Below are 24,239 nucleotides of genomic sequence, written 5' to 3'. Positions count from 1 at the left end.
AATAAACACATCCATATTCATATCCTGAATTATCCTTGAACAGCTGTTTTGTTATGAGAAAACCATGTTTTTCACCACCATCTCAAAGTTCTGTCTTCATTACATGACTGAACAAGTCCATCTCTATCCCTCTACCTCTGTAGTGTGGTCCCACTAGGATTTAACAGTGAGATTCTGAACAAACCTGTATCGTAACAAAGCAGTGAATACTGTTGGACAAAAATGCTCTTGTAGTCTTAAAAATATATATTCTACTGACAGAAGGAATACTATAAAGTTTATTATAAGGACAATTTATTTTACCAACAGATTCACTTACAATATAAGTAATGATAATATCTTCTTCCATTTTATATAATAAATTAATTTTTAGTTATTTTCTTTGAAAAATGAAGTTCAGCATTAATTGACTAGATTGACTAGATGTTTCACACTTGATTTTCCTTAAATCTTCTCTGAATCACCTATCCTTCTCTGCAGATATGCAAGGTGATTTACTAAACATTGAAATTTGAAGCCAAACATCCTGAAAAATAAACGAAACTTGGTTTGCAGTGTGAGATATGAGGCTAGTTTATGGGGATTTGTGCACCTATCACTTTTTAACAGTTAAATGGTTCCTTTGTCAAGGACAAGTGTCTGACAGTACAAGCTTTGTGAGAAAAGATGACATTTTTTTTCAAAGATGACTTACCAGTGACCTCCATAGTGTCAGGAAATCCTCTGAAACAAATTTAGTCATCAGTTTAGTTTTTTCAGCACACAGTAAAGATTTTTCTTGGTCAGAAATTTAGAAGATTTAAATATTCTAGCATTATATATTGGAATCCTAGCATTTTGCAGTACAGTAATATCTTCAAGTAATATACAAAATGATCTGTGAAATGTTCCTATGGATGTTCTTGAGAGAAGTGATGTGTCTTAGCTCAGCTCTCACTGTGACTCAAAGACAACAATTGAACCTAGTGTGTAGAAAGTTGGTAGGTTAAAAAAGAATGCACTATTCATAATCTTGAAAACTTACATGTCTACTTTATTTTGCTGCTGGTGGAAGAAATAATATAGATGCTGATTGTTTCTTTATGCTAGGATTAAAATATATGATATTGCTAAATTTACAATTTGATAGAGATGGACTTTAGGAACTGATTAGCTATTTATGGCTGTACATTTTCTTCTATGGCTAAAAATGATGTCCTCTCTCAAATTTGTTCAGTTGCAGGCATGAACTGAACAGGTTAATCCATCAGAAAGATGGCTTTGATTCCTTGCATAATTGATAATATTTCAACAATAATTTTAAAAACTTATCGAAAACTGGAGGAAAAGAACCTAAAATGAAGTAGTTTCCTACGCAAATGTCAACTATTAAAATAATACTATTCAGTATAAACTTCATATGAAGTTAAAAATTTTAAACTTGTTCTTTCTCATCTTTTAGAGATTCTATAGTTCATTTTTGGACTCCTTACAGTTGTTAATTTCTGTTGTTTAAAGAGGAATCACAAATTTGAGGCAAATGATGAAAATGTTAAAAAAAGATACAAAATTAAAATTTTGTCAAATTTGTATGCTAACTTCCTTACTTGCTAATTATTTATACATTTTCCCTAATAAAAATATATCCAAATTTGGGGTTTTTTTTTTATGAAAATGCAAACCTAATGGCAATCATCTTTTGTCAGATTACAAACAGAAATTTGCAGATAAAGTTACTGAGAGACACTCAGGTCAAGCATTCATTTTTCAAGTTATGAACTGTCTTAGCACATTATGTTATATTTGCAAAAGTTTTGCATTACTTCAGGACAAATTAAGCAGTTTATATGAGTCATAGAAGTATTGATTGGAAGGGTCCTTCAGAGGGCATCCAGTCCCTCCTCCTGCCCAATGCAGGACTAGTCATATCAACTCTGGCTTTGTTTACACAACCCTGTAAAACCTCAGGATTAAAGATTTCACAAGAGTTTGTGTATGCTGTTTCACCTCTGCCCTCCTTTATTGAAGGAAATTTCTTGTAAAGTAAAATCTGAGTCTTCCAAACCATCCCTTGTATGTTATCTGGCACATTTAGAAAAGTTTGGCTTCATTTGGCTCCTGAAATTGTTATGGTCTGCTATGAGATAGTATCTTAGCTTTCTCTTTGTCAGACTAATTAAGCCTAGCTACCTTAACTTTTTACTGTAGTTCATGTGCTTTAATCTTCTGACTGATCTCCAAATTCTTGCATTTTTACCAATATTCCTCTTTAAGTGGGAGGCAAAAGACTGGGCTTAATATTAATATTGCAGATACAGCTTCACCAGCTGAGTAACAATTTCACTTGATCTGCTGCCACCACTTCTAGTAGAGATGAGTATATAGTTTGTTCTATGCAGGATGAGAACAGGTTACCAATCAATAGTGCAGAAAATTGTACCTCTACTTGTTGAGTTTCATGAGGTTTCTTTTTGCCCAGTACTGGACTTTGCCCAGGCTTCTGGATTGAAGGTCTGATCTTCAGTGTGTCAGCTACTTTTCCTACTTTAATTTGATCCATAAATTCTGTCTCCCCATCAAGGCTGAGGATGAAAATATCAGACAGCATCAGACCTTATGCCGATTTCCTAATGTTCAGATTATTACTGTCTACCAGCTGAATATGAAGCGATTGATTCCTACTCTTTAAGCACAGCTGCCAAGAGGATTTTGAATATGTATAGATTCAGTGAGTATTTTGTCAGCTCTCAAAACACACTGCTGTAAAAGATGCTCTAAAAAATCTTGCTGATGTTGAGCACTGCTACACTGAGCACTGCTACATCTACCACAGGTCTATGTAGCCAGTCATTTTGTCATAGAAGACAATCAAGTTGATCAACTATAACTCAACTTTCATAGATTTGTGTATGTGCTCTTGATTTCCAGTTCATGCTTTACTAGAGCACGTTCTTTCCAGAGATCAATGTAAGATTCCTAGCATCTTCTTGTCATTTTAAAAGTTCATGTAATATTAGTCTTTCTACAATCAGTCAGTACATCTCATTCAAGTTTTTCATAGATGATACCCACCTTGTAGAGACTCAGGGAGATACTTCAGCAGTCTTTGGAGAAAGCTGTCTGGCCACCTGCCCTTGAGTACAGCTGCCTCCATTTACCTGTTGTTTCCTAGTACTGGCTGTCCCTCTTCTTCACAAATTGTGTTGCTACATACAGATACCTAGGAGCACATCTGCTGTAGAAATTGATGCAGAAAAGATATTTAGTGATTCTGCCTTTTCCATATTGGATTTCAGCACCACAAGATTGCTTCATCCATTTGCAAATGAACCCACATTGCATATGAACTTGATTTTGTGACTAATATACCCAAGAAGCATTTTTGCTTAACAGTGTGCCTTACTAGTCTTAGCTTTAGCTAGGGTCTCATTCAAAAGTCTAATTTAGTCACCCAGGGACTACTAAATTAATATATCCAGTTCAGAAAGTTCATCAAACATAAATGACAGAAGAGTTCTCCTTATAGAGGACTATAAATGGTTCCTGTATTCTAAAGATTTTCTCAGCATTTGTATCACTTTCAGTGTTAGCATACTGGATTCAATGGACATTTACTCCATCCACAAACATTTTTTTTCAATTAATATATTCTGATTCTGAAATTTTATAAGATTTTCATTCTATCCTTGAGAATTTAATTTTTTTTGTGATGTATATCTATACTGTATACCACAATGAGCAGCTTCATAATTATATCATGCTTCAGTTCTCTTGAGATTTACAATGTAGAAATAGTCTGCTTTTAGAGGGCTTCATCTGGTAAGCAGTTTGGACCAAATGTAAGTCAGGACATCAAACTGTCCTTTTTTTTTTCCCACTATTTTTGGTCAATTGTTCCCACAATCTGTTTTTGGACTACTCTGCCAGTTTTCTCTAAAATAATACCTGCCCACAGTTCAGAGGTTCCCCTAAAACCAGCTTCCATGATTTGATTTTCTCACTCCACAATTTTTAGTTCTGTAACATACCATAAGGCTGGGATCAGATCTTTCACATGTCCTCCTACAGTACCTCTGGATATGTAATAGATGTCATCAATTTTATCCTATCAAGGTTCTGTCTTTGTCCTATAACACGATCCTTCCATCATCTGAGATCCTGCCAAAGAAAAAGAAAATAGAAAATAAAAACTTGAGACCATACTGAAATTGTTGCTGTCACCACACCACACAAACTCTCATCAAACCCTTGGCCTATCCTTTATTTCATTTTGTCTTAGAGCTAATAATTTTTTCCTGGTACATTTGCATGTCCTTTCTGAATCTTCATCATATTCACCTCATGGGCCTCATGCACTTGCCAATGGAGGGAAGCGACATTTTACATTTTTGTACTCAAGTAATCAAACTGTTTTTAGAGAAAAATGAATTTCTAACTGAATAATTCTAGCTCACAGATTTAAGGTTTTGGAAAAATAATATTGTCATCAGAAACGAGAAGAATGTCTACTTCAATTACGATGTGGGCCATTCACTCAAGAGTTGGAGTCCATGATCCTTGTGGGTATCTTCCAACCCAGAATATTCTATGATTCTGTGATTCTCTGAAACTAGAAAATTTGGAAAGAATTGAATGAATTTCCATTTTTAAGAGTGGAGTGTATAGATAGATAATGACAGCAAAATATTAAAAAATGGTAATCTTGACTATGCTTTTAAGTTTCTGAGAGACACATTTTCTTAATATTTTCTTGACAAGCACTCTATTATTGTCTTTTTTTAGTTGATCTTCCATAGGAACTAATCTCCTACTCTTCCATTTTCTTTCTTAGACTGGTTCTTTATTATCTACTTATCTAATTGCCCTTAGTAGGTCTCATTCACACAGCATAGGTCACAGATTTTGTAAATTATCCAGTCCCACTCTGAGTCCAGTCATACGCTTATAGTCATATACTATTAAATATCAGTTTAATATCAAAACTGATTTGGACAAGTAAAATGGACTTCATAATGTGAATGCCATTTATCCTATTGCAGGTGATAGAAATATGCTTGCACAGTCTTTATAATCATTCAGACCTCTGGGATTTTTGCGTATTACAGTTTGTTTTTTTTTTTTACCAAGAGTTGAATTTTATTTGTAAATGGTGTACTTCCTGCTCAGCATTTCCTCTTTAAATCAGTCCATGGCTAGTTAAAGGAAATATATTTCCATGCCATTTTTCTTCAAGTGTTCCTTTTTTTTCCCTAATAATAGAGATGCTCAGATTTTCTCAATATGACTTTCTGAACCAGATAATTATGAAAATCTAATCTTGAGAAAGATATTCTTGTCTTCACAATTGCTACCTTTTGAACTTTCCTAAACATATAGTCCCTGTAGCAGCTGTGCATATTTTTTAAAATTACTTGTGGACAATCTTTATGTTTCACAGTTTTGAAATATCCTCCAACTCTATGATCTGGTGGGTCTATGATCTATGCCTGGTGGGTCTTTTTTTCCAACTGCCTATAAAAGCCTTTTATTCTTACATTGCAAGGGCCTTTACATTATGTTTACTTTTTTTGTTTCTTTTTTCACTTTTTCACTTTTTCACTTTTTCACTTTTTCACTTTTATATCTCCTTCTTGGTGGATTCTGCAGCTATTCTTTATCTCATTCTTTCACAAACATTCTTTCACAAACATTCAAAGCAGGAATTGTTTTGGAACAGTTTATAGAGCTGTTACCCACAGTTAAATCCTCCTTTTCTGAGATGTCTGTTCAGGTGACTGCATCATCTTTCATGTCCCCATTTTCTTAGTATCTATGTGTCTGTAATGCCCAGGTACTTCCCAGATTTCATCAGCTATTTTGTGCTGACACCATTCCTTCTCAAATATCTAACAATTCTAACTCCCTTAAATTAATTCTTGTTCTAATAAGTATCAATCTTCTTTAGTAGCTTTTTTCATTGTAGATGCATTTGAATAGATTACCTGACAAAAGTTATTCTCTGAAATGCGTGCTCAGCCTTTTTATTTTTCTCTCTGTCTTTGTGAATTGAAGAATTGCAGCACTAAAATTGCCATCTATAAGGAAAGAAAAAGAGGTCTCATTCTTTGCAAGCCAAACCCTTCAGAGAAAAATTAATTTCAGTATGTCTTTTGGCAAAAATGAATGTCATACCTTGTGGGACCAAACTGAGATTTGAAGATTGGGTCAAGCAAAGTGTCAAGTAAATATTGACACTTTGCTTAGGGAGATTTACGGACCATTTTTTTTTACCAGTATGTAACGTATCAAAGACAGGGAAATGTCATCCATCCAAGGAGGGTCAGATAACTACATGGCTTACAGTGTTTTACAGAAAGGCTGCTATAACAAACTCTTGGGGGTACTGTGCATTTAATCTTCAAATACCCAGAGAACTGCATTCACTGTGTAGCCAAGATCTTTTAAGTCATGTGTCTGTATAAAACATTTTCCACTTTGCAGCTATGACAGACAAGCCTTTAAAAACTGCAAGCTGAAATTATGAAGTGTGAGGTACTGATATCAGAGGAAGGCCTGGTGTATTGGCTATTTTCAGCTATAATCAGGATTTGAAACCACAATGATATTTAAAGGAAAAAACTTATCTCAAGAATATACATTTATGTATTGTTTTATACAACTTTGCCAGACTAAACTCTTCCCTCTTCCCCTCCAGCACCACTCCTCCTCTCAGAAAAAACTAACAAACAACAATAAAAAACAAAACCCAAACAAAACCAACCAACCAAAAAAAAAAAAAAACCAACAAGAAAAAACCCAAAAAACCAAACAAAAACCCAACCCAGCAAACAAAAAACAAAACAAAACAAACCACCAAAAATGTTTCTCTGGACTTCTTCTTCTAGTACCAGATGTCAGCTTCACATGACAAAGCGCAAAACCTTTTCAAGCCAGCATTACCACACATTATAACTTAATAAATAATCACAGATAAACACCTACAAATATATTTTTAGAACTCTTTTATTTTCTTCTATTAATTTGAGAAACATATGCTGGTTAAATGAGCAAATCCTCATATTCTAGTAACTTTCATTTCTTGTAATTTATCTAGTAGATGTGACATTCAAAATTTTGTTACTAGCAAGAGTAGAGAGACCACTTCTATGACTTCACTGCTAGCTTAATTAAAATCTTAACCTACTAATCAAAATATAAAAGATTTCTGTAACTAGTATTTCTACAATAATACAAATTAATGTAGTATACTCTTAATAATATACTACTTTTTAAATATGAGAAATATTATTAATATCTAGCCCTTTTTATCTGGTATTGTGCTCCCCCTTCCAATGCCCTCCAGCTCTCAAGTCAAAAGCACCAAATTTTCTCAAGCACCATATTTTCTCAAGAACAATGAGGGGTGGGAGTTATTCACAGCATATTACTTATATCCTGAGGTCTTCACTGGGAGACATAAAATGTTTACAATGGGAATTTCTCATTCAGTCTTGCAATTGACCTTTTGAATTATCTTCTAGGTGATTCCCTTATATTGCTTTCACAGAGTTTCCTAGCTTCAATTTACATAAATAACTACTTTTAGTTACACAATGTCTAGGTTTGTCAAATTTTTACTATATGGAGGTCTGAAGTTAGGTTGGAATATAGTCAGTTGAGCTCCAAATAACTGTTGAAAGAGGTAAACCAGCTCCAGCCAAAGTAGGCCCAGAGAGGGCTGAATATTGTGCACTGTCAGGCTAGTACATAGCCTTCAGCCTTTTACTTTTGAGAGCAGAAATTTCTGGATTACATATTTGTATTGTTTGTCAAGACCATCATATCTAAAGAAATGGGAACAATGGACTGCTATCAATTTGTTGAAACATGCTTCTTTTTCTGTCATTGTTTGATTTTAGCTTGGGAGCAACAGTACAGTTCTCCTGTGATGAAGATTATGTTCTACAAGGTTCCAAAAGTATCACCTGTCAGAGGATAGCTGAAGTTTTTGCTGCATGGAGTGATCATAGACCTGTGTGTAAAGGTAAACAGCAATTCTTACCCTCACAGTGATTATTCCACATGGCATCTATCCATTGTTTGATAGCCAATCCTATTAAATTTTTTGTTTAAGTACCTGAAATTTTAATCCTAGTGTCCCCACTTTCTTAATAAAAAAGGATTCTCCTATGCGGTTTTGTTTAACATGAACTTTGTATTTCAGTATGTTTGCTTTACTTGACAACTTACATTATAAATTTTACTTTACAAGGAGCTGACGCAAACCTATCACATGTTAATTATTAGAACTTATCAAGATGGATATCAAAATTGCAGTCATTTAATATAAAATCAGTAATTAATGAAGCTTCCTCATTACATATTTTATAAGCAGATACGAAATTCTAGAATTTATAATAGGTAAGTAGTGGAGAAGTACACCTGGATTTGACCCTGAGCAAGTGGATAAAGGGCAAAAAATTCAGTGAAAGAAGAAAAACACAAAGGAATTTTGCTGAAAATATTTAATGACCCAATACAACAGCAAGTAGTATGATGAATACCTGAATCAAGGAATGAAAGTATTAATGTGTAGTTACACACAGATATTAATATATAATGAAAATTTTAATGTGCACAAATACATAGAAAATTGTCCTAAATTTTTTTTCTGGATTTCAAACTTAAAGTATTGGAAGCAAGTGTCTGTTAGGAATATTTTAAATCAATATAAATAATAGACATTATTATGGGGGTCAAAGACAGATTTCTTTCCACTATAGAATGACATGGTTCCTTTGAGACCTTCACTACGAGGCTACACCAAGAAAAGAAAGCAAACAGAGCTCATAACTCTTCTGCAGCACACAGGCATTGGAGCTGTGCTTTACATCCCAACTCTGCCACAAAGGATGGACTCATATATGCAGATGGAGCAGCAAATTGTCTAGAACACTCACTGTTTTTCCCCTCCTAACTTACTTCCCACATACAGATACAAGCTGCAAGGAGTCATACAATTTCTTATTAAATATATAGACAAAAATACTTGGCATTAGTGTCACTCGTGACTCTAACATCTTCAGCTACTGATCCTAAATGAGGAGCCTTCCTCTCACCTCTCTACACTCTACTTCTTTCTAAGCATCTCGTGTGACTTTGAACACATTCAACACTAGAGTACTGTTGCTCTGAGGGTAATGCAAAAATTCTTTCTAGAAGCTAATGTGAGGAAAGGAGCAAGCCTTCATCCAGCTGCAGCTGAATCTTCCTGTGTTCAGTATTGATCAAACAAACATGCTTAGTGAAAGTGCAATGCAACTCTGGGATTATTTCACATATCTAAGTCTTTTTTTTATTCAGTTATGCAAGATGGTCTATCAGGATGCAGTGGAAGAAATAGTTCTTTAGCTTTTGCAGTTTATGTGGTGTCATAATAATCACTGGAGAAATAAGATAGGCTCATGTTTAGTTGATGTTACTTGTCCGTTTTACACCTTCATACAGGAAAAGTTAACCAGTAGAGCATTCAGCAAAGATCTTAATATCAAGGAAAAAACAATAAAAGTGTTATTGACTTAATAGACTAGGAATTAAGTGCCATTTGGCACTAGGAATTAGAAAGTGTCATTTGAAAGCACAAAGGTCACAGTTTATTTCCTTTGTATTATTTGTGACAGAGATGCAAGCTGTGTAAATAAGAATATAGGTTTTTTAACCTGACATGGTATTGTAAATAACCATATAGAATTTGTTTTGAAAATAAATACTGTCTGTAATCTTTAGAAATAGAAAATACTGTTTTGTGTTAATCTAACTTTTACAAGCTTCCTTTAAACATTTCAGTGCTTTGGTCATTGATTCAATGGGTTGTACAGGGGTTAGAGGAGAAAAAAATGCTGACATGCTATACACCAACACACACGCACAAAAAAACCCACATATGCACAGTGATAAAGGTAACCCTTTTTTTCTACTCTTTAGATTTGTCTTTCAAGACATTAATGAGGGTGGCATAAGTTAGTCCTTAAAGAATTTTAGAAATAACTAAGGCAGTTTCTGTTCCTGTAGTTACTGTTTTTCCTCGAAATACTTTCAACTTTTTTTTAAGATTATAAGTTTGGACACAAGAGAAGGTTGATTTTATTTTGTCAGAATAATTAAATGTGAATGTCTTATTCTCTTGTAAGAGGTGGTTCTGGTTTTGTTCAATGCTATTTTAATTCTTCATATCTCGATTAGAGTAAGAGATCAGTTTATGAATCTGCTACATGTATTTTCTATGTGTATTTAAAGGTTAACTTTCTTTTTTCAGTCAAAACTTGTGGGTCCAATCTTCAGGGGCCTGGAGGCACTTTCACATCACCAAATTTTCCATTTCAATATGACAGCAATGCTCAATGTGTGTGGGTCATCACAGCTATCAATACTAATAAGGTAAGTTTAATATTCTGACTTTTCTTTAAAAACAATCCAAAACAAAACAGCCCCTCCCCCCACCTCCACCCCCTCAACCCTAAACTAACCAAACAAAAGCACACATAGACCATAACATTTTTCATTAATATAATTTATCTTTACAGTCAAGGTTTTGTACTAGATGCATTTCAGATATTTTAAAGAAATGTCTGAGACCAGATGAGTATGGACAGATGTTAAAACCTCTTGTTTCCCCTAAAATTGTTTTAGTTTTTGTATGCAAAGTAGATGCCCGCATGTTTTTTATGTCATTCTCTAACAATTCCCAGAAGCAACTATTCAATGGTATGAGGCAATTTAATGGGCCCACTAGTATTGTGTTATAAGCAGAAGAGCTACTTTGTGTATGTTTATATCATATTTGGCCTTCAAGTGTATGAGAAATCACTGAAGTTTTTGAATTCACTTTCCCATTGTGAGGAACTGTTCTGAAGATGTTTATTCTACTGTCTGAACCACTGTATTAAAATCCCATGTGCTTCATACCTAAGCTTTAAAGCAAAAGTACTGAGAGTTCTGATAATGTCAGATGAGTCAAAGTGGAGCAATTAAGCTAAGTTATGACACCAGTTGTCTTTAATTTCAAGAACTAAACACCTGGAAGCAATGGCTATATTCTATTTCCAGGTGTATCATTTTGTGTGAGCTGAGAGTAATGGACTTGTTTAGATGTAATAAAACATGAATTAGATGTGCAGTTCAGAAATGTTTTATAAAAGACTATCATCATCTGTGCTTGCTGGTACAGGGATATATTTTACCTCTAAATTTTGTTTTATATTGCCATCTGTATCACACTCCATTAACTGATCAGACAGGCCTATAAGGCTCACTCCTTTGCACCTGAATTCATCAGAGGACTCAGTGAAAATCTGACTATTTTCAAAATTTTAAAAACCATTTAGCTTCACTGGTGTATTTTTCACTCTAATTTTACAAAGTTCTGTGTGGAAGCCATCCTTATGTTCCATTTTGGGAAAAAGAAAAAGGATATTTATACAACTGATTAGAATTTGATAATGAAAATTATAAATTTGTTTGGGGAGAAGGTCATTTGTTTGTTTGATCCTTGTTCCAAGGACTCCTTATCAAATCTATCCAATTTATAGGTCATAAAAATAGTGTAAGGAGTCCTAGAAAAATTATTCATTCTCTGTTCCACAGATGGGCAAAAAGTTCAAAAGTAATATTTAAAATTTCTCATCCCAAAGAATTTTCATATTTTTATTTCTTTAATTAAAAACTATTTGTGAGCAAGATGAAATCTGTATACCCATCTAGAATTTCTGAAAGTTTTGTCAAATGTGCCAGCCAAGTATTTTTTATTTGAGGAAATGAAACATAGCTACCACACTTTGTACAAGTTCTCTAAATGGCCTGAAAATCTCCAGTGAGCAGTTGAATGAACTTAAGACCTGTAAGGCCATATTTTGCATAAAATTATTTCCTTTCTTAAATGCACCAAGGGAATGTCTACATTAACAAAAGAAAAAGCCAAATAATATTTTAGACATTCTACCATTGGCAGAAGCAAACCCTTGAGCTCATAAACTAGTACATATCTACTGGCAAGTCAAAAGTGACTGCAGGTTTAAGATATCAATGACTTGGAGATTGTTAAGGATGATTACACTCCACTGGTGGTATTCACATCTTAATGCTGCCTTCCTTCTCCCTCCCTGTCAATTCATGAGACAGTGACACAGTGTTAACTCAAAACCTCAGAACTTTGTTTTTACCAAAATTATTTTCATGGGAATATTTAAAAACATTATTCCTCAGTCTTATTTTCCTTTGAAATTTCCACTTTCTGCATTTATAGAACTTCAGAAAATTAATTTAACAAATGCTTCATCTCTGGTTGCCAGCGTGGTTGACAGAGTTACAGAATGATTGAGGTTGGAACGGACCTCTGGAAATCTTATAGGTGAAGTCCACTGCTCAAGCAGAGCTGCCTAGAGGCAGCTGCCCAGACTTGACTATCTCAGAAGATGGTGACCCCATAATCGCTCTGGGCAATCAGAGCTAGTGCTCACTCACCCCCACAGGGAAAAACTGCTTCCTGATGCTCAGAAAGAACCTCCTGTGTGCCCATTGCCTCCAGTCCTGTCACTGGTCACCACTGGAAAGAGTTTGGTTTCATCTTCTTTACATCTTCCTATCAGGAGTTTATAGATATTGAGATTCAGTAACCCTCTTCTTCTTTAGGGTAAGAAAGCTCATCTGTCTCAACCTTATATTTTAGTGCCCCTTCACTGCACTCTCTCTAGTAGCTTCCTAGTTTGCTTGTACTGGGCAGGTGCAGTTGTTTTCCTTTCTCTCAAAACACTTGAAAGAAAAAGTTATTTCACATATAAAAAATCTAATTCTAATGAAAATAAAATTGGCCCTCTCTTTAGTCAGAGATCATGCCTGCTATAATTCAAATAAACTGTGCTTAAGTGTTACACTACACTGATTTTTTCCTCAAACTGTAACTGCAGAATAGCATATGACCTTACAAAAACTATCCTAGTACCTGAATGTATGCATGCTTCAGTTTGATTTGTACATGTGTTTTGATTTTATTTACAAGGCAGAGTATCAGTAGCAGGGATGACTGTAGGAGTAACTTTTCTAGGAAGAGATCAGAAGTTGCCCACCTATCAGACTGAGACAGTTCTAGCTAACTCCAAGACAGATCCACTACAGGACACAACTGAGCAAATCAGACAAGCTGGTGACATCTCTGTAATAACTTATCTGAGTAAGGGCAAAAAAATCTGTACAACAGCAGCTGAAGGACATGAATGAGAATATTCAAGAGAAATAACCTCACAGACTCTATGGGCACAGCAGAAGGAGTGGAAGAAGGTGCTCAGTGTACTGGATCAAGCATTCCTCTGGAGCCTCTGTAGAGTGCTATTGATGCAGGTTGTCCCCTGCAGCTCATGGAGGTCCATGCTGGTGTGATCCACCTGTGGTGTGTGAAGGACCTGTGCCTGAAGGAGGCTGTGACCCTGTGGAGGGCCCAAGTGGGAGCAAGTTTCTGGCAGGACCTGTGACCCCTTGGGAGGAGCATACTGAAACAGATTTTGAAGAACTGTAGCCTTGTAGGAGAGACCCATATTGGAGAAAGGTGTGAAGAATTATTTCTTGTGGGAGGACTCTAACTCTGGAGCAGGAAAGAGCTTGAGGAGGAAGGAACAGCACAGATGAAGTATTACAAACTTACTGCAGCCCCCATTTCATGTTCCCCTTTACCACTTTGGGAGACAGGAGGGGGCAGACGAGTCAGGAACAAAAAAAGTGAATTTGAGCCCATAATAAAAGGGGTTGAGATGATGGTGGGTTTAGTTTTTTATTATTTATCACTTTCCTACTCTATTTTTGTCAGTAAATAAAACTAATTTTCTTTAGATTGAATTTGTTTTGCCCATGACACTAATTAGTGAGCAAGCTCCCTGTCCCTGTTTTTCTTCCAGTTTTCTCATTCTGTGCTGCTGAGGGGTAGTGATGGAGTGACTTGGTGAGCATCTGACAGCCAGCCAAAGTTAAATTAGAGCATCTTGCATAATCATCTGTCTTCACAAATATTTAAATACTCTGAAGATATAGTGTGAAAACAATAATTAAGAACAGGTCACTTATTTAAAATTAAATATGAACACTAAGATAAGGCCATAACAAGGTATACCTGTTTGTTAATGGTGCATTATTATTATATCAGCAATAAGAATGCAAAGAAATAATGTTAGGTTAAGCAAGTAATTTTATTTCAAAGTAAAAATTGGACACTGTTTCTGAACATCTGTAATATACCACTGAAATTACTGTACTCTGAGTTATATTCATCATGGGCAGATTGTAGTGCTAGGAGCTATATTATAATAACTTCAGTATTACCCAGAAAATACTGTTCTTTGCATGGTATTGGTTGAACTAATTATAGTTCTTTCATATTGTAATGAAATGCAGATATACAGGAATTATGGAGTTTTTAAACTAAGGAAAGGTTTACAACGATACACAGGAATTATGGAGTTTTTAAAGTAAGAAAAAGTTTACAATGTTATCAGGAACAATATTTAGATATGTTTATAGTTTTCAGAAAAGGTGTCTAGCACTAATTAGAAGAACATTAACTTGTTGAGGTTAAAAGAGATCTTTTCACAAGTTAGATCAGCTTCTTTTCATAGTATATTGAGGAACTTGCATGTATAAAATCTTTGCTTATATAATCAGTGCTTTAATGTGTTTAGTTTTGATTCATGCTAATGTTGCCTTACTGTTCTGAACACAATATTGCTGGCCTGGTATGACTGCTAGAAGGCATACTAATTGGGAGAAGTAGTGGACAAAACAAGTATTAAACCATGTTATGAAGTAGAATAAGAACGGAGAATTTGTATCATAATTGTAGTGAAGGGTCCAGGGGTGCATTTTTTGTAATTTTTCCTTTTGTTCTGTGTTGTGAAAATTTTTGGATTTGATGTAGGAAACTTTTTTTCTTCTATTTAGTTTAGTTGGGTTTTTTGGGTTTTTTTTTTTGTTCTGAGTGAAGATTCTGTGTTGAATGTGGATTTTAATGATGGTTTGTGCCTTGAAGTCAAAAGCCTCATTGATGTATAAATGAAGATTTGTCATTAAGAGTTTTTTATAATGACTGAAACAAATAATGTTATGGTATTCATTGTATAATGACAATATTTACAATATTCTACACCACAGCTGTAAGAACCACTACGACTCCGTGATCCTTGTATTTCAGGGCTGCTACTTGTTGCACCATTTGCAACAAAATATCTCAGGAACTGGGAATCTTTTAAGGGATACTCAATAGATGAAGGAACCTTAAAGGCTCTTTAACTCTAGTGTAAATGGCTTTATCCAGGACTGAATCTCGCTAATTTTCTCCCAAACTGATTTCAGAAATAAGTTTGATAACAGCACCGTATAGTTGAATGAAATGTTTTCCCAGTCAGTTATTCACTTTGTATTGCATTACAATTGGTCTCTTGCCTCAGACAGTTAATTAGATATACTGTTCATGCCCAAGCCTTGTTGACAGTGCAGTAGGGCCATAACTAAAAACCTCAAACGTGGCCGGAGATTACAGTGACATGATTACTATTGGAAAGTAGAATAAAAATTGTTTGTGAAAGGAAAGCCATAAAAAAAAACTCATTGATGAAGGTGCACTGACACATCTGATGTTACCATTGAGATCCCCATATTTTAATTGTTCTTGTGCATGTTTTTTGCATTCTTATTCTTATATTATGATCCTATTCTCTGGAGCGGATCTGTTTAAGGCAAAACAACTAATTTTTCAATAATTAATATTATGATTAAAATATTTATAATCTATTATGTACAAAGCTCTGAATAATGGTTCAGTGGAGAAAGAAATATCAGCAATTGATACATAACTTTGAAACAATGAAATATCTATGGCTGCCTGTATGGTATCACACCAATATATTCTTTAAACCTTCTTGAAGGCTTGTACCTTGCTTTGTTGCCCTCTTATGAGGGAAGGTTGAAATTCTCTGTGAAGATCAATACCTGTATATGTACTGCTTCTCCAACAGTATATGACAGAGGAAATCATGGACAGTTTTCCCATTTCTGGGTTGTCTTAACATGTTTCACATATAGTGTTTGATATACACCAATGAAGTGATTGTTGCCACTTTTATCCATGTCTGCTCTGGAATCAACAAAAGCTTTGTTGATCAAAAATAGCAGAGCTATAGTTACAGGGATCTACCTGAAAGAAAATTAATGAAAATCATACCTTTATGTGGAACTCTGAAGAACCAACAAAATTTAAACTTGTTTGCTTGTCTTCAACTGTGCTGCACATAATCTTAATCCTTGAGTCCCATGAAAAAGTTCTTGTGAATATCTGAACAGAAATGAGAATAAGAATTCCTCAGTTTGCACTCCATTTCATGACATCTCTCACATCTAGTAATGGAACTGAATATCTTGTGGGTTTTTGCATAAACGCATCAGTTAGGTTCTGGACCATGCTATGTATTGCTAGTAATTTATTCTGACATTCGGTAATGGGAAAATTTTATGTTTACATTTTGAGTAGTAAACCTTTGTATTTTCAAGATTTAATTCCCATCTCCTCCCCAATGCATTTTTTGTATTTCTTTTCTCCTAAAAAATTAAAACCTTTCATTGTTTGTTTAGAAAAAAAAAAAAAAAAAAGGAAGGGAGGACTACAAAATGATGAATTTTAAATTTAATGCCAGGCTAAAATACCAGTGAAATCTGAATTAGGGCTAAAGTTAACCAGAGTTCAAGTTTTATGGATTATACTTGCTGATTTTTTTTCTAATCCAGAGTGACAGAAACACTGTGGAAAATGTCAGTGCTAGAATGGCAGACTTTCTGACAGATCTCAACCACATTCACACCATATGCATCACCAAGCATCAAGAAGGAGAAAAATAAGCAAAAGGGTTCCTTTAAAAAAAAAAAAAAATCAAGGTTTTTTTTTGTTTGTTTGTTTTTTGTTTTTTTTTGTTTTTTTTTTAATAATTGTAAGAACAAATTTAATATGGTGAGCTGACTGCTAAATTTAGATGGATCAGAAAACTAGGTCCTGGTTCTGTTAATTTTATATGACAGGATTTTTTTTAAAAAAGCCAATTACTAGTATGTTATCTTTTGTCATCACCGCATTCTATCTTGAATGTATTTCAATCATAAAAGTCGCCTTACTGCTTATATAAATACATTCTTTAAATGAATTATTTAGAATATAGGTTCTTGAAAGTTTGAGAGTTTTCACATTTTTATCCTTTTATCTATTGAATTTTAAAATAATTTTGAAATTAAAAATTACATGCTTGAGAGCTGGAAGATAGCTGACTTTTGATTTTGGATTTAGGGGTTTTTTAAATTATTATGTTTACTAAGGGTTTTTTAGTTTTTGGGGGTGTTTTGTTTTTCATTTGGTTGGGTTTTTATATGGATGTCAATTGTCTGTTAGGAAATGTATAATCTGAGTTTTGTTGAAATGGCAGAGCTTACTGAAAAATTTATAACATCTGTTTCAAATTGCTGTAGTCCTTTGTTGAAATAATTCAAAGTATCTGGGAAACTCCTCACATGACGTTTTCTGCAAATCTGGAGAATTATACTGAGGGAATATGTTGCAATTATTCCTGAAATAATATTAAATATGGCTGTAATTTAATAACTTTGTATTAAAATAGTGGTTTTTAAAAATATGTTTTTACATTCAATTCTTCCCTTCTTCATTCCCCATGTCATTAACATGATGTTTTCTTCCTGCAAAAAAAATCTTTAAATTTCTGAGTTTTTGCTTTTAGACCAAGACAAAAATAAGCACCAAAAATATTCAGCAAAGTGTAGAGTATTTGTGCTTAATTTTTTACAGCTGTGTTATTTTGGTAACCATGTCAAAACTGTCAGTGGAACATTTCCTAAGCTTGCTGTTAAGCCTAAACCCAGTTGCCATCCATATTTAATCAGGTTAACAGCAAAAATCTGAAGCAGGCAGGGTGCTTCAACATGAATACAGAGACCCATTTAATGAAGTTTCTTTTGGTCAGGTCTGTTGGAACAAAGCACACTGCACCTTTTATTTTTGCAAGCAAACTTGGCTTTCCTAAGCCTGGTGTGAAGCTGTACTATGGGTGTTACAGTCAGTGAAATAATTAAAAAAACGTATGGTATACATGTCACACTATGACACAAAATAACTCACAGAAGCAGGCTAAATGTAAAAGGAAAGAAAAAGAACCAAAAAAAGCAAACTTTATTTTCTGACTCCACTACATATGCAAATAGCAAAAGTGACAGTGGATTGGATGGTGAAACTGCCACCTCTCCAACCACACTGGTCAAACCAACAGTCCAATTTCTCCACCCACAAAGAAGAATGCAAAACGACCATTGTTTATATGAACAGTGTGAGAAAATTCAGTAGAAATAAGTAAATATCAGAAGGCATAAGAAAATTTTAGAACTTTAAAACACTCAAAAGGACTGGGCGACATATACATAAACTCACTCTAAACTTATATTTTACCCATAATTGTGTTCTTCATCCATTCAGATTAAAAAGTCTGCTCTTTTATTTATCAATATTAGATAACACATTTTTATCTTATATGAAACCAGAAAATGTAAATATATTTTGATTCTGTTCAGAACATAATAAATTTTTCTGTAGTGTTGGCCACAATGTTCTTCCATATTGTACATGTAAATTTTGATCCAGTTAATATGTCTGAGTCACATACATACTACAGTTAAAAAATCTTAGAAATAGATGTGTTCAGAGGGGAGATTCTCTCGGCAGAATGGAATACAGCTATTCCTTTGACAGGAAGCTAACAGGTTTGGCTGTGAGGGAACAGACTAAGTTGATAAATAAGAGAATTTGCTGTCAGGAAGTATGTGCATTTGTAGAGGGATAAATGACTTGTCGTTCCATCCTGAAATTTTCCTATAGATCTTTATTATGAAAGGAGGAGAGGTTCATTATCTTAATTTTTTTTTCCTGCCATGTCTGTGACTATAGGAATGATTTTTCACACTTTGAAAATACGAGTGACCATATGGAATGGGTGAGATTGTGCTTATTGCAATCGCTACAACAAAAGCAATTATTTCTCTTTAAGCCACTAGCAATATTAGATTCTAACTGCTGCTTGTATTTACTATACCTGGAGCTATTAACTCCACTTTTGATAACATTTTATGTAAAATTAAATGTCAAATTTGAATTTTAGTTCTGTTTGACTTTCTATAAGTTCCTAAATTAGATCTCAGTTACATCTCCCACCAATTCTAAATGCAAACATTTTTTTTGCTTTTACTTATCATGAATATCCACACCCAAGCTAGAACTTTTAAAAAGATATATTTATATGAATAAGAGACTTCGATAGCAAATTTCCAGTGCTTGCACTGTGAGCATTTGAGATGTTTCAGTCTTTTTTGTTTGATGAATTTTTGGCACAAAACTTGTCTCTTTTCTCCATGGTTGAGTTCACTTGGTTGCTCTTGTGAGTGCTCTTTACAGGAAATTGTTCTGCTCAATATATACCTTTTTTGTGATATTAGACTGGGAAATAGAGCTGATAGTAGTTTGTTTGTTTCTCTGTTTTCTATGAAGGGACTCCTTCAAAGGCTTGTGGTTCCATTCTATGATGAGCTAGTCTTGGCTGCCAGATGCCTGCCAGGCTGATCTGTAATGCTCCCTCCTCAACAGGATAGGGGCAGAAAATATGAAGAAAAAGCTCACATATGAAGATAAGAACAGGGAGATTGCTTACCAGTTACTCTCATATGCAAAGCAGACTTAGCTTAGAGAAATTAATAAAATTAACTGACAATTAAATCAGCATAGAATAGTTAAAATGAGAAAAAAATCTAATTCAGCACCTTCCCCTCACCATATGCTATCTCTGCTCCAAAAATCTTACCTTGTAAACCCAATACACATTTGGAGTGGAACCTGAAGGCTTGCACGGAGACTTAAGTCACAGTATGATTCCCATGTTTCCATCACTTTAAGGATGTGTGGCTGTCCATCAGGTTAGGCTGACATCAGTTAGTGACCTTTGTGCTTTCTTTTGGAACAGATGGCTTACCCTCTGTGAGATTAAAAAGTGCAGATTTCTATGCTGGGTGCAAGAATATCCTTCTGAGTAACTGCTGAAAGGAAAAACCAAAGCAGGGGCAAGTTAATTTTAAGTCCTCAAGCCCTTCCTATGATTGCAATAATTTTCCTATTTGATAATAATAATTATTTTCTTTTTGTGAACTCTGACACTGAACTTAGTTTTGTGAGGGAAAAATGAGTGTGATTTTTTCATTGTGGTTTTATAAATTAGTTGATTTTTTTTACTATCTCTTTATAATCATCCTGGCTAGTCATATTTCCTTTCAGGCTGTCTAGAACATCTTAATCTCCATATCTGTGAAAGAAAAAAAAAAAAAAACAAACAAAAAACCCAAAACCAAAACAAACAAAAAACCCAAACCTAAAATAAAACCAAAAGCAACCTGGCCCCTACTATGTATAGGTATGTGGGGTAGTTCCTGCCCAGGGACTTGACTTTGCATTTTCTTTTTGTTGAACTTCATGAGGTTCTTAATGGTCTGTTTTTCCAGCCTGTTGATGTCCTCCTTCATGGCAGCATGACCCTCTGGCTTATAAACTGCTCATCTCTTCTCACTGTTGTGGCAAAGCTGCTGAGAGTGCATCACCTAGATAACCTATAAAGATGCTAAAGAAGGCTTGTCCCAATATTGACCCCTGAGATACAACATGAGTTATTGGCCCCTAACAAGACTTTGTGTCGCTGATAGCCATCCTCTCAGCCCAGAATTGCATTCTGTTTTAAATCCACCTTGCTGTCTGCTGAGCCCACACATCAACAGCTTGCCTGTTAATATTGTGACAATGCCAAAGGCCTACCTGAAGCCCAGGTTGAAAATATTCACTGCTTTTCTTTTCCGGCCATCAGGCGAGTCATTTAATTATATAAATCTATCAAAGTTGATCAAGCATGACTTCCCCTTGGTAAAACCATGCTGACTACTCCTGATGATTTTCTTGTTCCAGGATTATCCTCTTCATGGTAGCAGTAATATTAAATAAAATTATACCTAATATAAATAATTTAAATAAAATTATAGCTAAGTCTTATAATAAATCATTGATTCAATATATTTTCCTTCTGAAAATGTATGATAACACAATTATTTTGATGGAGGGACCTGTGATTCTATGGAAAATTATGGTGATAAAGCCGATCAATCAGACAGTGACTTGCACCTTAGCTTGGCTTAGCTTAGCTTGTAGTGGCTTTCCTTAGCTTGTACCATCAGACATAAATGCCCATTAATTTAGTTACTGGGTAGTATTCAGACATCCTCAGCACAAATGCAATTACCATCCTGAGGGCAGATGAGGACACTCAGATACAAACCGGATGTGTTTTCTTCTTGCCTAATTTCACTTCTACAAGTGACAAAAGCAGTCAGACATCATTAGGAGTCTCTAGATAGCTTTTTTCTTGCTAGAGTAACAGTGAAAAATGGAGAAAATAGTTATCTTGTGAATATTTTTCAGTGAGGTGGATTTCTTATGTGTTGATGTTATAATATGTAACTGCAAAAGAACAAATTAAAATCTTGTTATATTACACAGTCTTCGATATGCTACATTCTTGGACAGAATTTTAATTAATATTTATTCCTTAGTATTATCTAATATATAGCTCATTTAAGCTGTATCTTAGCTTAATACTTAACTACATTTGTAAGGAGAAAAAAGTCATTACATCAACAGAAATGTCATTATTATTTTACTGGTAGAATATCCCATTTTATGGAGTGAAAATGTTATTATACATCTGAAAATATTTTTAGAGTTACATTTGCATTGGAAGACTCAGGATAATGGATGCACAAGTACATGCAGTTTTGTATCTTTACTCTTCTCCTTCAGCAGCATCTCTGAGGAACATATACTTGCCTCTGTTACACACCATTCTGCTTTGGATGGTTTGAAATTTTTAAAAGTTGAGTACTTCACCTGGAACACTACCTTCCTTGTAAATCCTTCAGAGATGTAATTTCATCAGGAACTAGATACATGTTGAACAACTGTCTGGAAAATCTGTTGTCTGGAATGCATCCTTCTGAGCATGCTCTCTCTGAAAAGCTGTAGGAAGTTCTCAAAGTAGTCATTAATAAAAACCTTTTTAGTCATTAACTAAAACCTTCAATAAAACCTTTTCCCATTTTACTTCTGAGCTGGTATTTTGCCCAAGAAGTGAGTTCTAAAGGATATTCCAAGCCACCTAAAGAAGGTGAACCTACAGAAATGTTTTAGAAATTAGATCTCTGACCCCAGTGATTCCTTTGAAAAATTTCTTACAAAATAATTGGAAACCAAAGTACATATTTACAATTTTCAGAAAATTATTTTTCAAATAGAACTTTTTTTTCCCCTGTAGAGACTGGATAATACTTATTAATTTTATTGTCTCTTATTACTATTTCTGTCTAGATTTATAACTTCAATATAAATCAGGCATTCAAACTTGTTCATTGTCTTTGGGTGTATAAATAGCAAGAGCAGCCCAGAATGTAGAGAGACTTTTGCCTTCTGTTTCCTATCTCTTAATTGTTTTTTTTTTTTTTTTTAGGTAATAGTGTACAAGTCGGCACATTTTATTTTGAATTAAAAAAAAAAAAAAAAAAAAACAAACCAAAAACAGGTCCAGTTTTTTAATAAAGTGTGTATATGGAGGAAGAGAAAATACAAAATTCCTTTTTCCTCATAGTAGTATATAGGGATGTATTTAATAATATCCACTGGAACAAAATTCAAGATATTATTAGGAACAATTGTAGCAGTCTGACACCTGCAGAATTTATAACAAATGCTATTATAATGGCACTAAACTTTTTGTTGAGTATCTCTAAAAAAATAAACTATAGTAATTAATATATTGCTTAATTTTAAGATATTATTCTCAGTTCTGAATCCATACAAATGCATATCTGATATCATTAGTTGACTCATTATGTGTGAAATGATAGCTCAAGACTGGTGACAAACTGTCTGAGATAGAATCTTTGAAATGTTCTTCTTCTACCTTCTAGAATCAACTTCTGGTGGTATAATCCTTTTATCAAGAATCTTATAGCTCAGACATATCATTGATGAATATTTTTGTTCATAATATCGTTCCCTGATGTTATACCTTGTTATTTGAAAATATTTTGTGGTCACTCATTTTTTCTGTTCAGCTTTGAAAGAGACTGTGGGACAGTGGATAAATACATTAAATGCATAAATATATTATAGCATGATCAATGTTTGTATACATCAATAAAACCCCTGGATCTTATTTCATTTATATTAATGCTTTAATCTTGCTCTGGGAAACTAAAAATAGACATTACTGGAATGTATAAATCAAGAAAAATACTTGTCCCAGCACTTCTGATTGCTATGCATCTACTAACCAGATCAATAGCACACTTTAGTAATGCTAGTCTGATTTAAAAATATGTAGAATAAAGCAATAAATCATCACAGTTTTCCCTGAAGTGCTTATTCTTACAAGCAATTCTTACAATTCTCTTTATCATAGAAAAGAATTTCAGATTGTAGAAAAGTGAGAGATTATATCAGAATAGCCAGATTAGAACCGAGTCATCAATAATTTGGATATTCACTACAGACAAGTCAAATCATTGAAGCTGAAGCCTATGTTTTGAACAAAAAAATAAGTTTAAATTATTTTTTCATGTTCCACAATATTCCTTAACGAGACAGATATTTTTCAGGGAGTTCTCTTACTTTTTATTTGTGAGCATTGTTAAAAAAGAATTACAAAGACCTTACTTTTCTGCAGTGAAATAAAGAAAATTTTTTTTTTTGTCATTCCTAATTTATAAAAACATACCTTGAAACTTATATTTTCCTTAACCTCTATCTTTTCCTCTGATGAAATACACATCACAAGGGATAATGTTGATTGTGCTAAAGAAAATCTCTTTTATCTTTCTGACACAATTTATGAAGACAAGTACTTCAATTACAAAGGAACAGATGCCTTGTTTCAATTTGGTGGTACTCAACTAATATAAAATATCAAGAAGGATATTAGTTTAAAAAAATATTACCATTGTACTTACCAAAACAAAATCTGATAATTAAATTAGATTTCTTCTTGTGTTTAATGGAAAACAGGATTAAGGTATCTGATCATGAATTAGTTATACAGTTTTTATACTGTCTTCCT

The 24,239-nt window shown here is 34.0% G+C and overlaps 1 protein-coding gene across 6 annotated transcripts in view; it reads left to right on the top strand.

The window, feature by feature from the left end:
• The window catches only part of CSMD3 (CUB and Sushi multiple domains 3), a 578,243-nt gene that overhangs the window by 252,714 nt on the left and 301,290 nt on the right, over positions 1-24,239 (top strand). For all 6 annotated transcript variants that reach the window (XM_085572460.1, XM_085572459.1, XM_085572458.1 and 3 more), the window contains 2 exons: positions 7,878-8,002; positions 10,274-10,395. In XM_085572460.1, the coding sequence (XP_085428586.1) occupies positions 7,878-8,002; positions 10,274-10,395 (247 nt within the window). The remainder of the gene's footprint in view (positions 1-7,877; positions 8,003-10,273; positions 10,396-24,239) is intronic.

Source organism: Lonchura striata, chromosome 2 (genome assembly GCF_050655825.1).
Source record: "Lonchura striata isolate lonStrDom1 chromosome 2, ASM5065582v1, whole genome shotgun sequence".
Lineage (NCBI taxonomy): Eukaryota > Metazoa > Chordata > Aves > Passeriformes > Estrildidae > Lonchura > Lonchura striata.
This window is presented reverse-complemented; position numbering and strand designations above follow the sequence as displayed.